This window comes from Sylvia atricapilla, chromosome 12 (assembly GCF_009819655.1).
Source record: "Sylvia atricapilla isolate bSylAtr1 chromosome 12, bSylAtr1.pri, whole genome shotgun sequence".
Lineage (NCBI taxonomy): Eukaryota > Metazoa > Chordata > Aves > Passeriformes > Sylviidae > Sylvia > Sylvia atricapilla.
In genome coordinates this window covers 4980067-5001486 of record NC_089151.1, presented here as the reverse complement: position 1 = coordinate 5001486, position 21420 = coordinate 4980067, and the positions used below count along the sequence as shown (strand labels likewise).

Sequence of the window (21420 nt, the reverse complement as noted above, 5' to 3'; positions counted from 1 at the left end):
TTGGAAACAAGATTTGAGTTCTACCACTGAGAAAAAAGCAAGTATCGATGGTATAATTTCTCTGGGCAGGGCATCCATATTGCACACAGCATCCCTCAGCTGTTAAGCGGTTTAGAAGGCTTAGAAGGGAGTTGGTTTTTTCATTGCTTTCTCTTTTTTTTTGATAAACGCTTGTGCTGCTTCGCCGACGATCAGAAGGCACTGGACACCCTGCTCAGCACGGTGTGAGAAGGTGCTGCTCTCCCTGGGCTTCCAAGGGCTGCTGCACTGAGGAGCGCAGCCGTTCCCAGTTTCCCCGTAACGCCAGAAGAAAGGGAGTATCACTGCTGAAGTGCCAGCAGCCTGGCACGGGCTTCCTCGGCCATCCTCTGCAGCTGTTGTACAAGACCTTAACGCTGGAGTGAGGATGCTCAAAACTCAACCTGCGACGATTTGTCACTTACAAGGAGACGCGGTCACAAACCCTGCGCCCTGCCCGGGGGCTGCGAGAGGGGACACTGACCGGGGACACCGACGGCACTGAGGGCTCCACCTGGGGCTTCCCCTCACGGTGGAGGGGCCTGGCGGTGCCCGCACACCTCCAGCCCTGCCCAGCCTCCTGCCGCGACGAGCCGCGCTAGGGTTGGACGTTCGGAGGGAATTCTGCACAAAAAGGGCGATCAGACATCGGAACGGGCAGCTCAGGGAGGTGCTGGAATCACCGTCCCTGGAGGTGTTCAAGGCAAAGACAGGACACGGCACTGGGCGCCGCGGTCCGGCTGACGAGGCGGCGCTCGGGCACAGGTCGGAGCGATGATCTCACAGGTCTGTTCCAGCCCGAACCATCCCGGGGCTCCGTGAGGGGCGCGGCGCTTCCCGCGCACCTCCCGCGGCCGCTCTGCCCGGAGCGGCTCCGCGGCCATTGACGTCAGGCAGGGCGGCACGTGACGGCGGCGGGGCCAATCGCGGCGCGCGGAGCCGCTCCGGCAGAGGGGCTGTGTCGGCAGCGCCCGCCGCTCCCGCCGCCTCCTCCTGCTGCTGCCGCGGCGGCGGCGCGCGTGGGGACCCGCACACACAGACACGCACACGCAGAGGCAGGCACGCTCACACACACGCGCTCCCGCCCGCTCCCACGGGCGCGCACCCGCACCCACATACATGCACGCGCGCCGCCGCACGCTCCCGCGCACACGCCCCGGGGGGAAGGAAGGAGCCGCGGCCGGACGCCCCGCAACCCCCGCCGCCGTCAGGAGCCCCCCGCGCCGCCACCGCCGCCACCACCGCCGGCTTTTGTCCGCCGCCCCCGCGGGAGCCGACCCTCCGCTCGGCCGGCGCCCGCCCGGCAGCATGGACGCGGCGCTGTGACCCGCCGGGGGCGGATTGGGAAGTTTGAATAAGGATTTTATCGCTTCCCTTTCCCCCTTCTCCCTTCGGTGCGGCTCAGTCCCTACCCCCATCTTCCACGACAGGTTTTTTTTTTTTTTTAAATTTTTCCTCTTCAGCGTGCAATTTTTTTTTTTTTTTAATCTGCCGCGTGGGGTTGGAATTTTTTTTATAGTTTTTATTTTGAATTTTATTTTGTTTGGTTGTACCCGTCCCTACCCATCGTAGAGAGCGGTCCCCGCGGGCGGCCGAGCGCCACCCCCGACCCGGCCCGCGGGGCCATGGATCGCACCGGCGGCTCCGGCGGGGGCAGCGACCGCAGGCAGCCCGAGGAGAGCAAGCCGCTGCTGGGCGAGATGTCCGCTCCCGAGGGGAATAAAATGGGTGCCGCGCCGTGCCGGAGAGCCCTGCTCCACTGCAACGGCATGAGGTACAAGCTGCTGCAGGAGGGGGACATCCAGGTGTGTGTCATCCGGCACCCCCGGACGTTTCTCAGCAAGATCCTCACCTCCAAGTTCCTGCGGCGGTGGGAGCCGCACCACTTGACCCTGGCGGACAACAGCGTCGCATCGGCCACGGTAAGAGCCCTGCGGGGTCCGGCGGCCCCGCCGCGGGGGCGGGCACGGAGCGGCCGCGGGGCACCGGCGGGGCCGGGGGATGCCCGCGCCCGCTGCCCCGGACCGGCCGGGGACCCCCGGGGCCGCCGCTGGCCGAGGGGGGATCGGCTCCGCTGCGTCCCGGAATGCCGGCGAAAATCCTGAAAGGATTTTTTTTTTTTCCTCCCTCTTTGTTCGTAATCCTACGGATTTTTATTTTTGCAGTTTCGGTGTTGCTTTTTTTTTTTATTATTATTGTTATTATTTTCCGAGCAAGGCTACTATTGCTGTTATTATTGTTGTTGAATTTTTATTTCCTTTTTTTTTAAAAAAAATAAAATTTCCTTCTCTCTCGACATGACCCGACATACAGTCACCATACTGAGCCCTTTCTATCCGAAACCGAAGTCGGCAGATACCTGCTGGCACCTTGGCCAAGTTGGAGGCGAGGGAGGTGGAGGATGCTTTTAATTCGAGGGAGAAAGGCTCGGGTTGTGCGCCGACTTTGCTGTGCTTCAGGCCTGCTCTGGGGGCTCCGGTTTGGCGGTCACATAACCTGCCCAGATACAGGCAATGTGATTGGAAAATATGGAGATTCCTTCAGGGGTTTTCTTCCTGCTGGAAAATGATGCAAGAGAAAAATGCGAGGTGGTGATATCAGCGTTACAGAAGATGTACAATAGACGGATAGAGTCTTGGAAAAATATGATTTATATTTTCATATCCGACTTAAAATTTTATGGCCAATATTATTCGAATATTTGTGGAGTATGTAGAGTGATTACACAGATTTTATCTAATAAGCGATTAACAAAACGGGTTTTACACTGATCTTTAATCAGTAGCTACTTGGATCCTGTCTTTTTTTTTTTTTTGATTTATATGTAAATGTCTCATTTTTCTCAATGGCTTCATTCTGGCCTTCCTATAGGACACTGATAGGAGAGAGTGGATTGGCTTTTGTGTAGATTTCTGTTAATGGTGTATTTCAATGGATTTCATCCAGCCTGTGCTGTGCTCGGAGGTTGAGTTTTTTCACACCTTGGTACACAGACTTAGTGTGTGTAAATGTCTCTCCTGCATCATGAAGTATTCAGAGCAGGTTTTCAGTGGGAGCTACTTTAACCTTCAGGTAGGCCAGCTGCCTGTTCTCACAGAGCTCTTTTTTGTGTCACAATGACATCTCTGCTTGCCGTTTCCACTGGGCTCTCGAGGATGTTTCCAAGGGAATATTTTCTTTCTTTGATAGATCTACTGTCTAAAGGGAGAAGGAAGATCTGGTCGAGCGCTGCTGGAGAAAGCTCCTGAAAGACACAAGCACGAGGAGTTTTTGCAGTTCTTCATTTTGTTAAGATACCATCATTGTAGAGGGGGAGTTGAATATTAGTGGGGATGAGGCATTTTCCTGGCAGTACCCATAGCTGATGATTTCTAAGCCGAGGAGGAGGATACGGGTAGAGAGAGGCATGATCATGCTTCAGATGTTGTTCTCTGCAATGTGGCAGTACCAGGCATGAAGTTGTATTTTTACAGGACACGTCAAACTCCGCTCGCTGGCAAAGCTGTCACCAGAGAAACCATCCCTGAAAAGATTTCTGAAGTCCTATGGGGCTGTGCTTTAATTAATGTTGAGGTGTTCTCATTCCTAATTATTTTATGTGTATAAATAGCAAGAAGATACTAAAGCATTGTGCGTAGCATTGCAGGCTCCATTTTGTTGAGCACTGCTCTTCGTGCTTGGTCTTGTGCCTTATCATTTTTCCCAGTTCTAACTCACCCTACAAATACTGTTTCTCACAGAAATATCTGTGCTTTATTGTTTCAAGATGTGTCTTTGGTTTCCGGGGGGTAATTAGGGTACAAGGATAAGATCTGCATTCACTTGTTGCCTGTGTGGTTAGGTTTAGCAGGTGTCTTTCAGACATTGGTTCTATGATACCTGTGTTATAGTCTTTTTCATTTTGAGCTGGAAAGATGTGATTTAAGCAAAATCCGTGGTAGTTTAACCCCCACCCCCTACAGAAATGGGGTACAGGCACAGTGCCAAAACCTCCTCAAACTCGAGGTAGGTATTTGAATGCAACTAATTTGGTTTTCAAGAGCTGTAGAAAATTATCCATTCTGTCCATTGAAAGTGAGCGTTGGGAGCACTCAACAGCTTTGATAACAAGGTCATTTTTACACATGGGGCTTTCGACAGGCAGGATGCTTTATGAGCAGCCAGTAATTAACCTTCACATCATCCCTTTGCAAATCCTCTGGCATGACGAGTTTTGCTGCATTCTATATAACATGAATAAAATTGAACGGGAAAATAACATCACTTTGTTTTGCATTTGAAAGCAAAAGTTGTAATGACAGCTAAATCCAGATCTGGCAAATTATGTCCCTAAGTACAGAGGATAAGTTATTTGTTGATTCTAAGCACTTTATATCCTTTTTATTGTCACTTGAGACATATATTTGAATTAAATTCTTCTCCCCACAAGCTCTTACTTGTCAGTCCCTGGGCTGCATTATAGAAGTTAGCATTAGTTTGTGTGTGGATTATTCATCTATGGTTTATTCCATGGGTAGACATGGTATGTGCCCACATATGTAAGTCCAAATAATGAGACTCTACCTACATTTTTTGAGAGATAACTAGTTTTGTTGTTTATTTAGGCATTTACAATTTTTGTACTGACAAGATAGTTTTTGGTAGCAGAAGTGCTATGCAAGAATGCAATGGAGCAACTGTTAGGCCATCTTGTTTTAGCAGAATTTAGGGAGGAAAAAATAATGTTTTATGTCAAGTGCATTTTTTGACATTATGACAAGTGACTGTTTCGATTAAAATAAGCCCATGTTAATTAAATAATAATAATAATAATAATAGTAAATGAGTGTATTCTGAATCGGTATATGCACCCAGTTAGTAAATGTGGAAAGGTGTTAATTTGTGGACAGTCCTGTAACTGTAGGTGTTAGGACTTCATCTGATTTATGTCTGTTTCCATTGTTTGCGTCATGTTTTTATTTCTCAAAGAATTGCTTAAATATACCAAAGTTGTCACCATGACCATGACAGTTCCACTTGCATCATGTCCAGGGTTTCGTTCTGGTTAAGAGAGGTTTTTGGAGAAAGTGAATACAGATCTGTAGCTTTTTTTTCTGTTTTGTTTTGTTACTGTAAATGCTAAAGTCCCAGTAGGAAATTTTGACACTTAGAAACTTTGTTTGTCAGACAGCAGCTTGCCTGGGGATGAATTTGACTTTCTCCCCCATGGGAGGAATAATGTTTATTTTATAAACACCTACCAAACTCAAATGTAGCACCCTTACTAATTTTTTTTCACCCGTGAGATCTGTCCTTGCGCAGCTTGAGGGGCAGTGATAGTAAAAGCAAATACAGAAATGAGGTCCAATTTAGTATTTCTTACATAGTTCGTTGTTGTTGTGGTGGTGTGTTTTTTTTTTTTTTTTTTTTTTTTTTTTTGGGAGGGGCAGGGTGGGGTTAGGAGTAACCCTTTCTTCAAGAGCAATGTAAAATTTGATTTTCAAATTTTGACCCCCCTAAACATAGGTGTCATGACTGTTCTGTATCTTTAATATCCTTCTGCATTGTCTCTTCCATGTCTCTGCCCTGCCTTTCTCTTTCTTCCTCTTGCACCAGTGAGGAGTAGATGTTGAGGACAATGAGTTTTCAGGTCCTGGGTTGCAGGGAAGACTTGTGATACATATGTATGTGCAGCAGACAAGGAAAGAATAAATAAGTGATTCATTGTCTCTGGCTAGGGATGACCTCTCTAATTCCCATCTGGAAAGATAAGGCTTTATTGAGGCCGTGAAGTTACTCATTAATATCCTTCAAGGAGGTGGAAACTGGCTTTTCATGCCCATTTCACATATCTCAGTTTTGCCTTGGCAGGTGGGCTGGGTGTAATGTAAATGTTTTGTTCAAAGCTGGTGACAATCCTGAAAAGACTTGAGCTTCTTTTAAACATTTTTCTGTCCAGACATGATGTGTGAGGACAATAGTTTATTGACAGGCTGGCTAATCGTAAATGCATTTGAAACAAGAATGTCAGTGGATTAGGGGACTGCATTTGTGTTTTCTTCTAGAGACAAGAACATACCTAATTAATATTAAATGAGGCAGGGCAGGATGATCTGTTTCAAACAGGAGGAGTGGAGTAGAAAATCGTCTTCTAATTGTTTTTTAAAATTCAACAATTCTGCTACTGCATGTGTTTCAGCATGTTATTACATGTCTTTCCTTCCTTATTTTGGTAAAGATAGAGCAAAAATTCCTATCAAGCTGGACTCATTGTTTATTTTAGCACAGGTTCCCATTAGTTAGAAAAACACACTTTTAAAAATTAAATTTCCCTTTAAAAACAATTAGCTCGAGTGGGAAGTATTATGCAGAGCTCAGAAGTTTCAAAACAATCTTACAAGAAGAATTTTTTTAAGCTTTCCTGAAAAAGGAATATTGTAGTATTATCCAGACTGCAAGCAGAATTAATATGAATTTTTAATAATAATAATAATCAACAGTCTGTTCAGTGAACCAAGTGCCATCTTTAGGTCCTGCACTGTTGATGAGGCTCTACAAATGTGACTTTGAGCTAGATTGGAGCGTCTGCCGTCATTACATATATAAATAAGTATGAACACATAAATAACAAAGCAATTTAAGGTAATTTTTTGATTTGTTATAATAATGGAAGGATAAATTACTATTTAGATTTAATATTTCTCATGTTTTACTGTTGCAGATGATGCTTTTATTTGATGAGAACTGGTACCTGTGGGGTTTGGGTGCACATATATTTGCTTGTTCTGGGTTGTTGCTGTCTCCCAGGTGTTTGGTTCAGGCACATCAGAAAAAGCACCAAACATCATAATTTGCATAAAAGCCATGACAATTTAGAATTCTCTGCAAATTGAGAACAAATTGCTCCGTGTTATCTGTACTGATGAAATTGAGATTCTCTTTCACAAGTGAAGGCAAGCACATGTGCCTGCATTAACAAACCCCAAATTTTTCTGAGGACCTGCAGATTTAATGGAATATTGCTCTGCTGTGACACACTTATTTTATTGCTTTATTAGTCAGTAGTTTGACATAAGAAAACCTAAAACGATATTTCTTTAAAGTTGTTTAATGGCTATCAAACACACCTTTGCATATATAGTTCCTGCAGTGGTTAAAAAGCATATTTATAAGTCAGTAGTGTTAAGGTATGTGTTTATATGTCACAGAGCTTATATAAAATATGAAAACAGAAGCCATATTCATTGACAGAGTGAAAACTCTCAAGGCTATTAGTGTTAACACCCAGCCAGTAAATTTTACATGTTCAGGAACATAAATAAAAAGGATACTCAGAAATACTTGTGCCTCATTTTTCGTTTTGGCTGGGGAGTAAAGATGTGGTGCTAGTAACTATGTGGTGGTAATAGTCCCCATGGGAGAGACTGTAAATTGCCTCTGGTCTTCAATGGGACCTGATCCTGCATCAGGGCAGGGCTTGGAAGAGCTCAGCATCCCTCACAGGGCTGGGCCTTTGTGGAGCTCTGAGATAATACTTGGTGTGGTTTTTTTTTTTTTTTTTTTTTTTTTTTTTTTTTTTTTTTTTTTTTTTTTTTTTTTTGTAGTGGAACATTGTAACTGTGATGATAATAGTGATGGGAAGAGTCTGACAGATCATCCAAGGTGGGGTGTAGTCCTTCTAGGAAAGAATGTGCTGCCCAGAGAAGCTGACTGCCAAATCCCTGGCAATGTCCGAGGCCAGGCTGGACAAGGCTTGGAGTAACCTGGGGCAGTGGAAGGTGTCCCCTCCCATGACATGGGGTGGAACAAGAGGATCCTTAAAGGTCCCTTCCAACCCAAACCACTTCATGGTTCTGTGAAACTCAACAGCGTTTGGTTTTTCAGAGGTGAAAGGCTATGCTGAGCGTCCCATCTGCGTCGGTGTTCCAGTGTAAAAGGTTGGGTTTGACTTGTTAGCAGCTGTAGGAGAGCAGAGGCCTTGTTCCCACCAAAATCATTCACGCAGCTGTGTGCACCGAGGAGCCTTTTTGGAGGAAAAAGGTGGTAGGTTTAGTCCATAGAAAAGAGTGATTTTTTTTTGGAGCTGTTCAATTTATTGCATATAATCTGTTGGTACTTTTGAAGTTCCTAGGTAACAGATGAGTTTAACATGATACAATTTCCTTCCATGTTAATAAGCATGGCTGACCTAATAGGGTTTTACTTATCTCCTCATATAGGATTTATGAGAGAGGAGACCTACCTCAAATAGTTCAAGCCTGTTGGAGTCTTTAGAAGTAATTAGGTTGTGGGTTGCATGGGTAGATTGTGGCTTGTTTATTGGTGTTTTGAGCAGTGCTAGCTGCATCACTTTTGTTCTGTGTGTTCACAGATAACGTAGTGCTAGATTCCACAAACAGCCAGGTGTTTGAAGGCGATTGATACTTCAGCACGTATAATCCATTTAGAAAGCTTGTGCATGTATGTGCACTCAAAAAAATAACTTTTTTCTGCACCATCTGCCGATGCAGTGTCATTGGCAGCAGTGCTGGCTGAGTCAGCCCTGGCCTGTGCCATTCATTGCTGCATCTCTGCCATTCCCTGTCAATCCATTTTTTTGTAAGCTCTTAACAGGTTGCAGGGTCAGGTTGAGAAAAATCTCTGTGAGCTGGCTGGGGAGCACTCCCTCTGTTTGAACCTTTTGCAGATTTGTTGTCTTTTAGCTGGATCAGGGAGCTGATGTGTTTCGGTGCATAGTCTGCCAGACTGTTGAGGAAGAAGAGAGCGGGAACCATGGCAGGCTGCAATTGGTGCCAGAAAAAATGTGTTATTAAATCGTTGCGTAAAATTTTCCTGTTTTGCACAATATTTAAGAATGCGGGGACAACACCAGGAAAGGGAAAAGACAATTGAAAAGCATACGTTATAACTGATCACGTCAGTGGTGAATGAAGTTTTAGCTCTTGTGGTTGTGGAGCAAAACATGAAGAAGTCAGAACCAGATGCTAAGTTAGAAGGCCTTTACTTCCTAGGCTTAAAATTCAGGAGAATTTAAAAATACTCTCTGGGTTTTGGAAGAGGGGACTCATGTTCCAGGATTTGTGGACGTTTGTTGTTACCAGTGCTGCCATTTCCAGTACTTAAAGTGATTTGTTGACTTTGCCCTTTGGGCTGTCCCGTGACTGATGGGACAGGGCCAGTAGAGTGGGAAATAAAAGCAGGTAACCTGGCAGGTCACAGACTGTGGTGTCCAGGGCATGAGGGTATGGTGAAGGCTGTGTTCTTCCACTTTAATCGCAGTTTTAGCAAGCTTCTAAATAATATTTTTTCCTTTTTTTGAGAAACTTAACAAAAAGGCACATGTTTTTTCTGGATTTGAGTGTTTCTGCTAGATGTGTGCCATTACTAACTGAGCTCAAGAAACTCGTCAAGTTGCAATTACTTAAATCTGAACTGGAAGTACACTCAGTCACGTACATTCTTGGTCTCGCTCTGTTGAAATCAGGAGGGTAATTTGAGGAGAGGGATTACCATTCATTGCCTGTAACGTGAATGGCAGGATGTGCTGTTCAGGGAGCCAGGAAGGTTCAGCGAGGGATCACCGTGCAGCTCGCACTTGGCTGGCTGGGGGACATGGCTGACACCACTCTCAGCCTTGTACAGCTCTCAGAGCCTCATTTTCCTCCCTCTGCTTGGCAGATCTCAAGGTGCCAAGAGACCTGCAGTGGCTGGAATGGCTCTTCCATGAGCGAGAGGGTTGCTGGAAAGTTCCCTGTTAGGCAGAACTGGTGTGGAAGCTGTTGCTCTTTCACCTGTTTTATGACAACATTTAGACAGCACTATCCTGGTGTTAAGTGAGTTTGTGACATTCATCTATGGGGAAAACCACACTCAGAATCCTCCAGCCATCACTGCTGCTCTGTGGGGCATGTGCCAGCTCTGTCCTGTCTCCCTTCCTCAGACAATAGAGTTTTATTAACAAAAAAATGCTGCTTGCTGCAAGTAGCTCTCTTTTCCCCATTTGGTCTCGAAATTTGCTGAAATGCTGCTGCGGTATGTGGTCGTGGCTGAAGTTTGCAGGAGGGTGGGTCCTCTACAGGGGCAGCTGCTCCTCATTCCTAGAAGGTGTAGGAAGATGCTGCTTCTGCTGTTACCTTGCTTGAGATTTGCACCTGTGACCATATTAACTTCTGAGGCCGTGGCAAAGTGAGAGGTTTAAAATGGAGTTGGGCTTTTCTGGAGCATCTCTCTCCCCTCTGTCTGCTCAGAATATCAGCTTGTTCTAGAGGTAAGAGCTCTTGCACTTTTCAAAGTATGCTGCAGCTTCCCTAAAGTTCTTATTCTTGTGACTGAGGGATTGCATGGTTTTCTCATTGGATGAAAAATTTAAAAGGAATAATTGCTTTCATTGATTAACAGAGTAATTACCAGGACTTCAAAAAAGATGACTAAAAAATGGGTATCTAATGGTTCTGAAACTCCAGATCACTAATTTCTTGCTATTAAGAATGGGAATGTTGAATGCTTGACACTGTCACTAAAGAGCTTTCCTTTCTTGGACTTTAATGCTTTAAAAAAGGCTAAATAAAATGAAATATTTTTCTCCTTTTGAAAAATTTAAAACTCAAACCTTATTAGCACACAGAAATGGATTTGTAAGATTTTGTTTTCAAAGATGTGGTACAGTAAGTGTTGCCTGAAGAAAGCTGAGATTAAGCTAAATCAGAGGGTTTTGTTGAGAATAGATAATTGTATTCCCGAATACAATTCTTTTACATTAATATTTTGCATAATTTTTTTTAGACCTAAAGAGAAACTGTATTAGCAGATGAGAATCAGAAATAGTATTTTTTTCTTAGAAATAAGTTGTACATATTTTGAAGTGTGTGAATGTCCATGCATGTTTTATGGATGAGATTTCTGATGATGTAAGCCCCAAAGGTAAGGCAAGAATTTTATAAACAAAAAAGTGGCCTCATTTTTTATTTATGTGTGGACAATTAACATCAACTGAGCAACATTTGGTGATTGCATTTGCAGTGAGACAGTTGCAACATTTTTAAAATAACACCTTTTTTTTTTTTTCCCCCTCTTAAATCTCCTAAAGATACCCCATGGTGCAGTTCCCCGCAGTCCATACAATACTGAGCAGGTATTTCTCAGTGGTGAAGCTGTGATATTGTTGTTCGTTTTTTTTTTTTCTTCCCAGTCTTTGTCTGTTTTGGCTATTTGAATATAAATGTTTGGGATTGGCAGGGTCCTCTTTCCATGGCTGGTTCCTGCTGTAGGGGGATCCTGTTGTACCACAAAAGTTTCTCGTTTGCTACTGTACTAAAACTTGTGAGTATTGTGAGCAGGCTGTTTTTGCTGTCCAGAATAAAACTGAATGGCTTTGTTACCCATTTCCAGGGATGGGCATTATTAATAGTAAAGCAGGGACTGCTTTTTAAAAAAAAAAAAAAAAAAGATTTTGAAACTTGCCAAGTGGACTCCAACTTTTTAATCAAAATACTAAGGGTGTGTAGGTTTTTTCCATAAACATGAGTGGCTGTTTGACCTGTGAACAAAAAAGAAAAGGGATTATTTTTGGCCTTTTAAACAGGGAAAAAAAAAGATTTTTGGATGGCAGTATAATATCTTCATTCTAGTAAATCCTTGGGTTTTGACTTCACTGTGCTTCAACCATCTCAAAGTCAGTAATGGTCACTATTTTTGTATGTGAGGAAAACAGAGTCACTTTAATGTAGATCAGACACGTTTGCCATTGTTGGTTCGTGCTTAGTTTGCAGCTCCTTCTTAGTTGGTGTGTACATCTGTGGCTCACTCTGGAGGACCTAAGGTTGGACACCAAGGATCAGCAGTGCCTTGCCCTAATGCTCCTGATAAATCACTGGTGGGAGCTGGAGCAGAAATGATTTTCCTTTGCTTTGTCTGCTAGGCTGCATCTCCCCTCCTGATTTTGATGGCTATTCATTTTCTTAATGGTTGTAAATGTCATTAAAAATCAGTGGAAGCGTGGGAGAGTGACTGACAGCAGAACGTGGCCCAGAGTGTCGTGCTCCTCTTACTACCCTTCAATCTTCCTGCAAAGAAAATATCTGTCGGGGAGCCAGGTGCCAATCAGTTCAAGTCTTTGCTTTCTGCAGCGTGTGTGCTTTGTGTATCCTCCTAATAGTCACTTCTGACAACCTACCACTTTGCTCTTGCTTCAGAGGCTGTTAAGACTGAATTCAGAAATAAAGAGTAAGCCAGGGAAACCTTGACTGCACTGAAATTTTCAGGATGAGAATGAGCTTGCAAAATTGTTAAAGAAGCAGAGTGCTGCGATTCTTTTTTTGTGAAAAGATTGGCAGTTCTCTCTCCCTTCTCAAACTTTGGATTTACTACCATGCAAGCTTCTTGATATTGAGCTCATAGATTTAGGAATCCTTTGAGAAGAATACGATTGCAAAGGCATCTTAAAACGCCGTGTTTCTCTTTGGTGCAGCGTGAGCTGTAACAAGGTAGGAAACTGAAAGTAGAACTTCATGTGCACTCTTAAATAGAGGAGCTGTGAGCCAGTGGTGTAAGAAACTGCAGTTCTGCAGGTCTTTTTTTTTGTGGTGGCCATGCAGTTACTGTGGCTGGGGATCTGAGTGTTGGGTTGTTCCTGGCAGCTTGAGGGGGTGGTTGCACAAGGAGGGATTTCTTTGCCTTGGCTGTTGATGTCAGGCAGGGCTCTGGATGTCGGTGATGGAGAGTTGTGAGCGTGTGCCCCTAATGCTCTGGTGATTACTGTGCTGCTCTGTCATCTCAACAGTTTGCTCACTATCCTGGCTTTGAGAAGGAAGGTGGAAGGAGGGGAACGAAGCCGTGAAAGGCCCAGTGATTCTTGAAGAACAGCATTTACTTTCGCAGCAGAGATTTCCATCTCCTTCGCTAGACTGTGTTGAATGAGATCCATCTGAGTCCTTGTCTTCCTCCTCAGCAGTGAAATGTCTGTAGTTTGGGTACCTGTTGATTCCTTGTGGAAGATTCATCATGTTCAGTGAAGCAGTTGTGCTCCTCGTCCAGGAGAACGTAGAACAGAGAGGTTTATTTGGGTGTCTGGAGGAAGAGAAGACAGCGTCATGTCACAGATGTCATTCACTCATTATTTAAACCAGAAGAAAATCTGTGTAATTGCTGTAAACTTCTGCCTTTAGTAAATAGATTATAGTAGCGCAATTATTGAATTGGAAAAGGAGCTTCAGCTTATTCTTTCTGTGCAGGACCACTGGTAATTTTTCAGATTTTCCTTACTAAAGGAGTATCCACTCCAGCTGCATAATAAAGGCTTGAAGTAGTAGAAGTAGTATTCCCTATCATGTTTGTTATGAAATGCAGCCCCTATATGGAAGTGAAGAGTGCTGATGAAAGATATTATGCAAGTACAAATTATTCAGCATTACTTTGGTTTTTCTTTCAGCTCTTTTTGGTTCTTTCAAATCCTCCAGGTTTTTCCTTTCTTTGTGGTGTTTTTGGTTTTTTTGGGCTTATTTTTTTTTTTTTTTTTTTTTGGTGGTGGTTTTTGTTTTGTTTTTGTGTTGTTGTTTGTTTGTTTTGGGGGTTTTTGTGTGTGTGTGTTTTTTGTTTTTGGTTTTTTTTTTTTTTTTTTTTTCTCTCCTTGTCTTTTTTTGTCAATGCTGTTATGGTGACTTTTGAGGAAAAATTTTTAATTTTTAACTAAAAAGTAGCCTGACATCCAGAGCCATGAAACAGGCTCTCCCTAGGAGGAGAGGAAGATGGTTTGTGTGGATCTTGGCATTGAAAATCCCTTCTACTTTGCAATCAAATAATGTACACATTGAAATAAGTGTAAAACTTGTGTTGGGACAGAACATTGTTACTGAAGGTGAAAGAAGGGACATGGTCAACATGTCTTGTCAGTCTGAAAGCACATTTCCTAAGGTTGGATAATTCACCTTTTGTGATTGCTGGGAATGAAACAGGAAATAAGGCTGGAAAAGCTTGAAATTAAATGAGATGTGCAGGACCGGACATGCACTTTGGTGTTAAATATTGACATGCCCCTTCCAGGTAACCACTTTCCCTTTGCAGCCCAGCATTTCCTTTGAAGACTACAATGTCTTCTTTGTGTGATGCTTATGGTGAAAAAATTTGTTGACAGCGAGAAATATTTCTAGTGGCTTCTTTCCTACCACTAGAATATGCTTCTTTTGGTGCTATGTCACTGCCTCCCTTGAAAATAACCTCCTGATTTATTGTAAGTCCTTTCAAATGTTCTTGGTGACTTGGGTTGACTAATGTACTTTAAATATGGTGAAATCATAGAATCTGTTGTGGGAGTTGACCGTTCATCAGGCTGCTCCCTGATACAGACAGCATGGGAAAGTCCTCAGTGGTGCTTACCCAGAACCAGGTCCTCTGTTGCTCTGTGCCTGTGGATTGGAGTTTTAAACCCGGGATGGGTTGGGATTGAGGCAGCACTGACTATCTGAATTATCAATGTATTGTGTGTTCATGGTGCTACAGCACAGCCTGAGTGGGCTTGGAGGAGGAAGGGAAAGAACGGAGGTGATGGGAGGAAAGAATTAAAACAGCTTCAGGCTGGAGGATAAGACGGATCTGTGTGCTCCAGCTGAAAAGGGAAATCTCTGAGTCGGTGGCTGCTTGTGGCTGGAACATTTTGACTCATCTCGAAGGGATGTTGTCCACAGTGCAGCTTCTTCACACGGGGCAGTGATAGCCCTCAGTGTGTGAGGCCGGAGCCATTATTGTACCTTCCCTTGTGAACACCGGTAAAAAATGAAGGGAATGTTTACGTTTGGTGTGTTTCCTAATGCCTCTTCATTTATCACACCCGCCTTAACGGAGATAAAGATGTAGTGCTGTGTAACATTATCTGGGTTTAACGTCAAGGGTTCGGGAGGTTGTGTCTCTACTTGTCAGATTTTCTTAGCAGAAATAAGAGAACAAACTTACCCGTTGCATCCTCTTGCCTGTACAGTCTGTACCTGGAGATCTTCTCAGTGCTGCTGTCTTGAGACCTTTGTGTCTGATCTAAGGCTCTTGCTGTGCTCAGATTTCATGTTAGCCGTTTTTTTATTTTGGAATTGTAAGAAAAACTTGTACAAACAATGCTCTGCTGTTTCCAAACACTGTGAAGTTTCCCCCTTTGCTTCCTGTTTTTGTAACGTGTTTGTGAAAAGACCTTGTCTGCTTTGCACTGGAGTTAGGCTTAATGTAAATGCATTCTGCATCAGCTACTGTGTGTTCCAGCATGCAGGGACCCGAGCTGCTCTTCAGCAGGCGTCATTACTCTTTATTTATGGGAAGACTAGATTAAAAAAGACTGGTGCATGTAAAAGTGAAAGCAGAGGCAGTGTTAAATTGTGCAGTCATGAGCTTGTTATTTCCCTTCCCCCCAGTATGCAAGCCGGTTAGTAACCTAGTGATCTATACATGAGGCTTTAATTGGATATATGCCCAGAGTGCAGATTAATATGGAAAAGCTATAAAGGCATGGGTTCACAAACTTTATTTGACCACATGAGGACTGTCTGCGTGATCCCATGTGGAATGTGTGAGGGATTCTCAAAACAAAGAAATACCTTCATGTATTTGGGCAGATCTGTGTGTAAAAAATGGGATACAGAGGTGATGTGTCTACCTCAAAGTCAGTAGACTGTTCATTAAATTGAACTTCTTCAGTCTTAGGTGGGACTTAGGTGTATCTGTGGCCTCTGTGTAATTTACTTGACTTCTTAAGTTTTAGTTTTGATAATGGCTGGAGGTTTCTCTTTACAGTTGGATATAATCTTGGCTGCCTTTGGAGATAAGGGGGGGGGTGTGAATCTCTCTGTAGTGGAATAAAAACAAGCAGATGTCTGACTGCAGCTGGCTGGAGATAAATCATTTCATATAAACTTGCCTGGAGAACATGATCTTACTCTTCTATAAACCTACACTCCAGAGGGAAGGGAGAACCCCCATTAATCAGTGACACCCTCCTGGCCTAAAATTCCAGTGCTTCTAGTTTGCAAATCACATGAAACACAGACTATTAGCTATATTCAGCAAAGGCCTTCTCAATTTTGAAAACACTTGTAACACAGATTTTGTATCTCTTCTGGGGATTTTTTACTTTTAATTAGAATTGCAGTATTCCTAAATGTGTAAAACCAACCACAGTTGTATCCCTATATTCTCCAAGCTAGTTTAATATTGGTAAAATATCTTTTAAATTGGCATGGTGTTGTGATAAAGAGTTTGGTGGCTTGGGAGAGCACTGTTTTGCAGGTGAAGCTGATCTTCCTGACCCATCATATCATGGAGAGCAGTAAGGCATTCCACCCATTTCAGAACTCTGTTTTTCCTCTTTACCCCCTTGTGCATGGTGGTTTGGCACATTATTCAGTTGCTCCCTGAAGGTGGTGGGATGGAAATGTTACCTCCTGTAGCAGAAGCCCTAATCAGAGTGAAGAGTGGGGAGCTGATGGTAAATACACTCCCATAGTTTCAGAAAATAAGGTAACCTTAATTAAAGTTCTGTGCAAGTAGTTTCAGTGTTTGATTCCAGCCATTTGCCTGACGAAGGCAGGGAATAGTCTTTAGCTCTCTGCCTGCAGCAGGAATATGGGAATTGAAGTGACTCATTCTCAGGGATGCAGCAATGGGAATGAGGCACTGCTGTGGTTGCAGATAATTCCCTGGAAGTCTCTGTTGTGCAGAATGCATTAATTGAAGAGATTCATGAGCTGCTTAATGTCACATCACTTCATTTCCTCATCAGGGAACTGAAAGTCTCATCTGTGTAGGAAAAACCAGGATCTCTCTGGTTGCGAGTAAATCTTGACCTTTGTACAAAGAGGGTGTGTGTGTGTTGTCCATCATATTTGCCCTGTATTAAACCTGTTGCTGTGTGGCTTGAATTTTCACTTGCCCTATTACCTGTCAGCTGTGGGGACAAAGTCAGCTGTGTAAAGATGTGCATTTCTGAGTGCCCAAAAATATGAGCAGTGGAGACGAGGGAGGGAACTGTTTGCTGCTGAGTTCTTCAGTGCAGTGCAGCAGAAGGATGGGTGGTTCCTGTTTGTGACTGATCACCATCTGCAGCCATTGCACTGGCCATAGCAGTAGAAGCATATCTTTATATTCAAGAGAGAGGATGTGGCGTAGGATACCTCTGCAGAGAGCTGGAAATACAATGATACTGTGTGGCCTGTTCTGGAATGGATGGGTGCTTGTCTCCTGCAGACACCAGTGTGTTCCTGGTGGGTAGATCTGATGCCGTGTGTAGGCAGCAGAACATTAAACACTGCAGCCCACCATTTGCAGATTTAAACTGGAGAAGAGACTGTGCTACACTTATTGATCAGTCTTGCTGTGTGTGAGTTCATGGTTTTCAGGATCAGATCTACCCTGATTCTGGTTTTGCCCAAATTATGCCTGTTTTTCTGACTCTTTTGCCCGCTGCAGGCTTAGGTGAGAGCTAGAATAGGGTGGATCCTGTGACATTTGCCATAGTTTTATCACATGACCTCTTAGGCAGTGCTTCAGACTGAGTTTTTATTAGTTTTATGGCATGCCAGACATTGCACAGAAAAATAAAGTTTACCACTTAAATAGCTACTTGTTAAAAAAAAAAAAAAAGGATACGTATTTCTTTTTACTAGAAATTAGCCAAAATATTTTGATTTGATCGTTGGCCAAGCAGAGCTGGTCATTGAAAGGAAATGCCCTTTCCTGTGGCTTTATATGTTACTGCTATCCAGAGTTTTGGTAGTATCAGTGAGACCTTAGGACTGGACACTTTCTGTCTTTCTACCATCTAATTCCACCAGGAGGTCCCAGTGGTTTCAGCTGCATGACTTGGGCTCACACCTACCACAGACAGCCATAACATGAGAGCTGTGCTCCTCATCCGTGGCAGGCTGGTTAAGAAATAAGAACTACCTTTTATATCCACTGATATCTGAGTTTTCCTTCATTTATGCCTTTGGGAACATTTCAATACTTTGCCTGGCAGTGTATCACTACTCTGAATTGTGTGTGGCAAAATGTTTGAAGCAAATTAAACAAGATGACTTGTGGGTAAAAGATCAAGTCAAAACATTGTAGAGATGAAAATCATTGAGCTGATAAGTGCAATCTATCTGTGACTGGGAAACTTTTCATGATGCCAGGAGAAAGGATTGACCATAGTAGACAAAGTTGCACTTGAAGTTTCTGTGACCAAAAAAAAAAAATCAGTCTCTTTAATCCTGTGATTTATTATTTCTGTGATCACATGGCTCGAGGTGTTGCAAACACAGAGGGTCTTAGTGGAAGCCACAAAAGGTTGCCTATCTCAAAAAAGTTCAGAATCAACTTTACTTTTCTGAATCTCAGAAAAGTGGAGAGAAGGAGAGGAAAAAAGGAAATTATTTTTTTGGCATTATATTTGTGACTTGGCATGTCTAGATCCTGGGAATCCATTCCATTGTTTTTACTCATAGCATCTTTCTCTCTTGTTGGGAATCACTAAGAGTGATTTGGCATCTGTGCCATACTAGTAAAAACAATCCTAACTACTTACAATTAGTGAATTGTGTAAGCTGCCAGTGAGTGATTTGAGGGGATGGAATAACAACCATAAGGACAATATGTGTTCTGCATTGACTGGCAGCATGTGTCAGAGAAAGTGCTGCTTTATTTTTCTGACACTGAATTGGTTTAGCGTGTGGACTTTTAAATAAAGTAGTGCTTTAAGAAAGTTTATCAGTTGCTTGACCTGAAGCCTATGTCTGGGATGGCCTAATGTTAAAGCAAAAAGCCATATTGAGATCCAGCAAGAGAAAAGAGGATATTTCAAAATGGTGAAGCTTGTTCTTCTAGCAGAGAAAATAGTACTTCTAATTTTTATTATCAAGAGTTAACCCACAACAAGATATTTAAACAAAACAAGCTACTTGGACTCACAAAGGGAAGATGTTTTTTGGGAAGCAGTTTTTCAGGGTTTTAGGTCCCTCTTTGAACTGTGTCTTTTGGATATATGTGCACATTTAGTTCAGTTGAGAACTGATAGGACTGTATTTCCTTTGCTTTGATTCTTTTATTCTTTGAGCATTCCTCCTCACATGGAAATCTTACAAAATGCTTCTGTTTCCCTATGGAAAGAGGGCCAGTTTAGGGAGAGTTGATGTTCTGGGCAGTATATCCAAGATAACTATAGATACTAGAGGGAAAGAAAGAAAGCAGCCTCAGGAACAATAGGATTTAAAAAGCTGTTTAATTTGTGCCAAGCTGGATTTTTTTTTTTTTTGGTTGTCATAGAAATGTGCCAGCCCGTGTCTCTCACAGATGAGCTCACTAAATGAATGGCTGTGCAGGATGAGTCTGGTTTCAATGAAGATGTTTATACTTGAAGAACACAGATGGACTTAAACCACAGCCCAGAATCTAAACACCCCTGAGCTCCTGGGGGAGGGGAGTGATAGGAAATGAAATCTGGATTTTATAGCTCAGGCCTGCATCTGTCCTCCTTGATTTGGCTTCATGAGTTATTACGAGGAAGTAGGAGAGGAGCATTATCTGCAGTAAAAAGGGTTGGTTTGTTGTTGGATGATGGGGGAAGATGATTTTGTATTTGGCCCAGCTCTGCTGGGTTGGGAGGACTTTCCTGCTTTGGTGTCTTGCATGACCATCCCAGCTGAGGTTAATTGGTAGCAGAGATGTTATTCTAAAGTATAGTCTTTAGCAGGTATTTTTTTCTGTTGCTTCCTTACTCCTGTACTCTTACTCCTCGTCTTTTGAAACAGAATATTTTGAATGAGAGCTGAAAATCCTATCTCCTGCACTGCAAGTGAAATGCTGTGATACAGGTTTGGTATAAGTTTAGAAGTTGGTGCAAATGACTAGAAATGATAGAAGCAACATCAGACCCCTGAAATAGCAAAGAATTTCCTGGTGACACAACTAATAATCTTTAGTGAGGTGTGTCATTGAGTGCTGAACAAATGTAGTGCAGTCAACAAATGGAGTGTGTTGAATGGGGCAGTGTTCAGTGTGGGCAAAAATGTCCTTTGCAAGATTTAGTCTCTGGATTGTTTGCTTTGCTTTTGAGCATAATTCTGTGAATTCTTCTTGCTTCCAAGAAGCCCATTAATTCTTGACTTCCATCTACATTTGGCACTGTCAGAACGCCTCAGAGGAGCTTAGGTGTAAAATGACAATAGCTACAGTATCTCCGGGGTTTTCAGGTATCTGAATGATTTGTTTATCTGCCTGTCTTGCTTTCCTTGGTTTTCTATTCCTGGAGCTGGGCTGCCGGAAATGATGCACATTGCTGAATGCAGGATAGTCCTTGCTGTGCCAAAGCATGTATTTGGAAGAATGGGATACTATGTCCTCTTAATTGGTATAAATAATCAAGAGTATGGAATAAATTAAGTACTGGCTGACTTTTTTTTTTTTTTTTTAATTTAAGTGTATTCTGAACAAGTGGCAGGTAGTATATTTTAAAATGAAATCCACCCTTACCAGAGGTTTTCACTATTGGAGAATAATTTAAGGACATGCCACTCAAACCTGCTTGAGTATATTTGAGCCTCAGCTTGGTCATAGTCTTGAATTCAGCTGTGCATGAGCTCTTTTCTTGGTACTCGGGTTTTGCTTGTAATTTACTCGTAACTGTCCTGCTTGAAACTTGTATTGGAAGACAGGTTAGGCTAGAATTGCCTTGCCTTTTAAGGAATTTTTTTTTAAGCTGAAATGGATTCTTCACATTCTACAAGCTTTGGGAAATGCAGTTTCTGTGCAGTGAAGTTCCTTTTCTGCTAGCCTGACCTGTGTTTTTTGGGATCTTGAAAGGTCTTTTAAAGACCTTGGTCTGTTGAGTCATCCTCAGAGAGAGGAGAGAGAAAAAAGGAATCTGCAGTGAGTGGAGGTGCAGTCTTGTGCATGTGGTGTGCTCTGCACCCCAGCACTTCACTGGCACCTGCTGTCAGGTGGCTCCACTGGGGAAAGCTGCAGGTGAGGGAAGTGTGGAATAAAAGCCAAATGGTAGATTTACCCGAGGCCAGGGCTGCAGTGTCCTTCCCCCAGCAGGTCCAGGGGCTCCTGTGCTCCTCCAGCTCTGCCCCTGACTCACAGCCCAGCAGGCAAGGGGCTGGGGAGCCCTGCTGCTCCCCACTCAGAAGATTTACTTCAAGGCTCACTCAATTAGGCAGCATCAATTGGAATTTTTGAGACAAATTCATTTATAAAAGCACTCAGCTTTCTGATAGAGCTCTGTGAATAATTTGTCCTGTATTTCTCCTACTATCAAACGTTGGCAATAGCTGTTTCTTTTCCCAAATTCATCTCCTTCCATTCATTTTTGTAAGGGCCTTTCTGGGAAGGGAGTGCACAAGTGATTACATTGCATTTAAGGAACTATGAAGTGATCAGCATGACTGCTGCCAAATGCGTGGAATTAAGATG

The 21420-nt window shown here is 43.1% G+C and overlaps 1 protein-coding gene across 1 annotated transcript in view; it reads left to right on the top strand.

Annotated features, from left to right (window-relative positions):
• The first annotated feature begins 1046 nt into the window (after positions 1-1046).
• CMIP (c-Maf inducing protein) overlaps positions 1047-21420 on the top strand; it is a 130786-nt gene continuing 110412 nt past the window's right edge. The window contains exon 1 of the mRNA XM_066327543.1: positions 1047-1940. Within this exon, the coding sequence (XP_066183640.1) occupies positions 1644-1940 (297 nt within the window). The 5' untranslated portion in view covers positions 1047-1643. The remainder of the gene's footprint in view (positions 1941-21420) is intronic.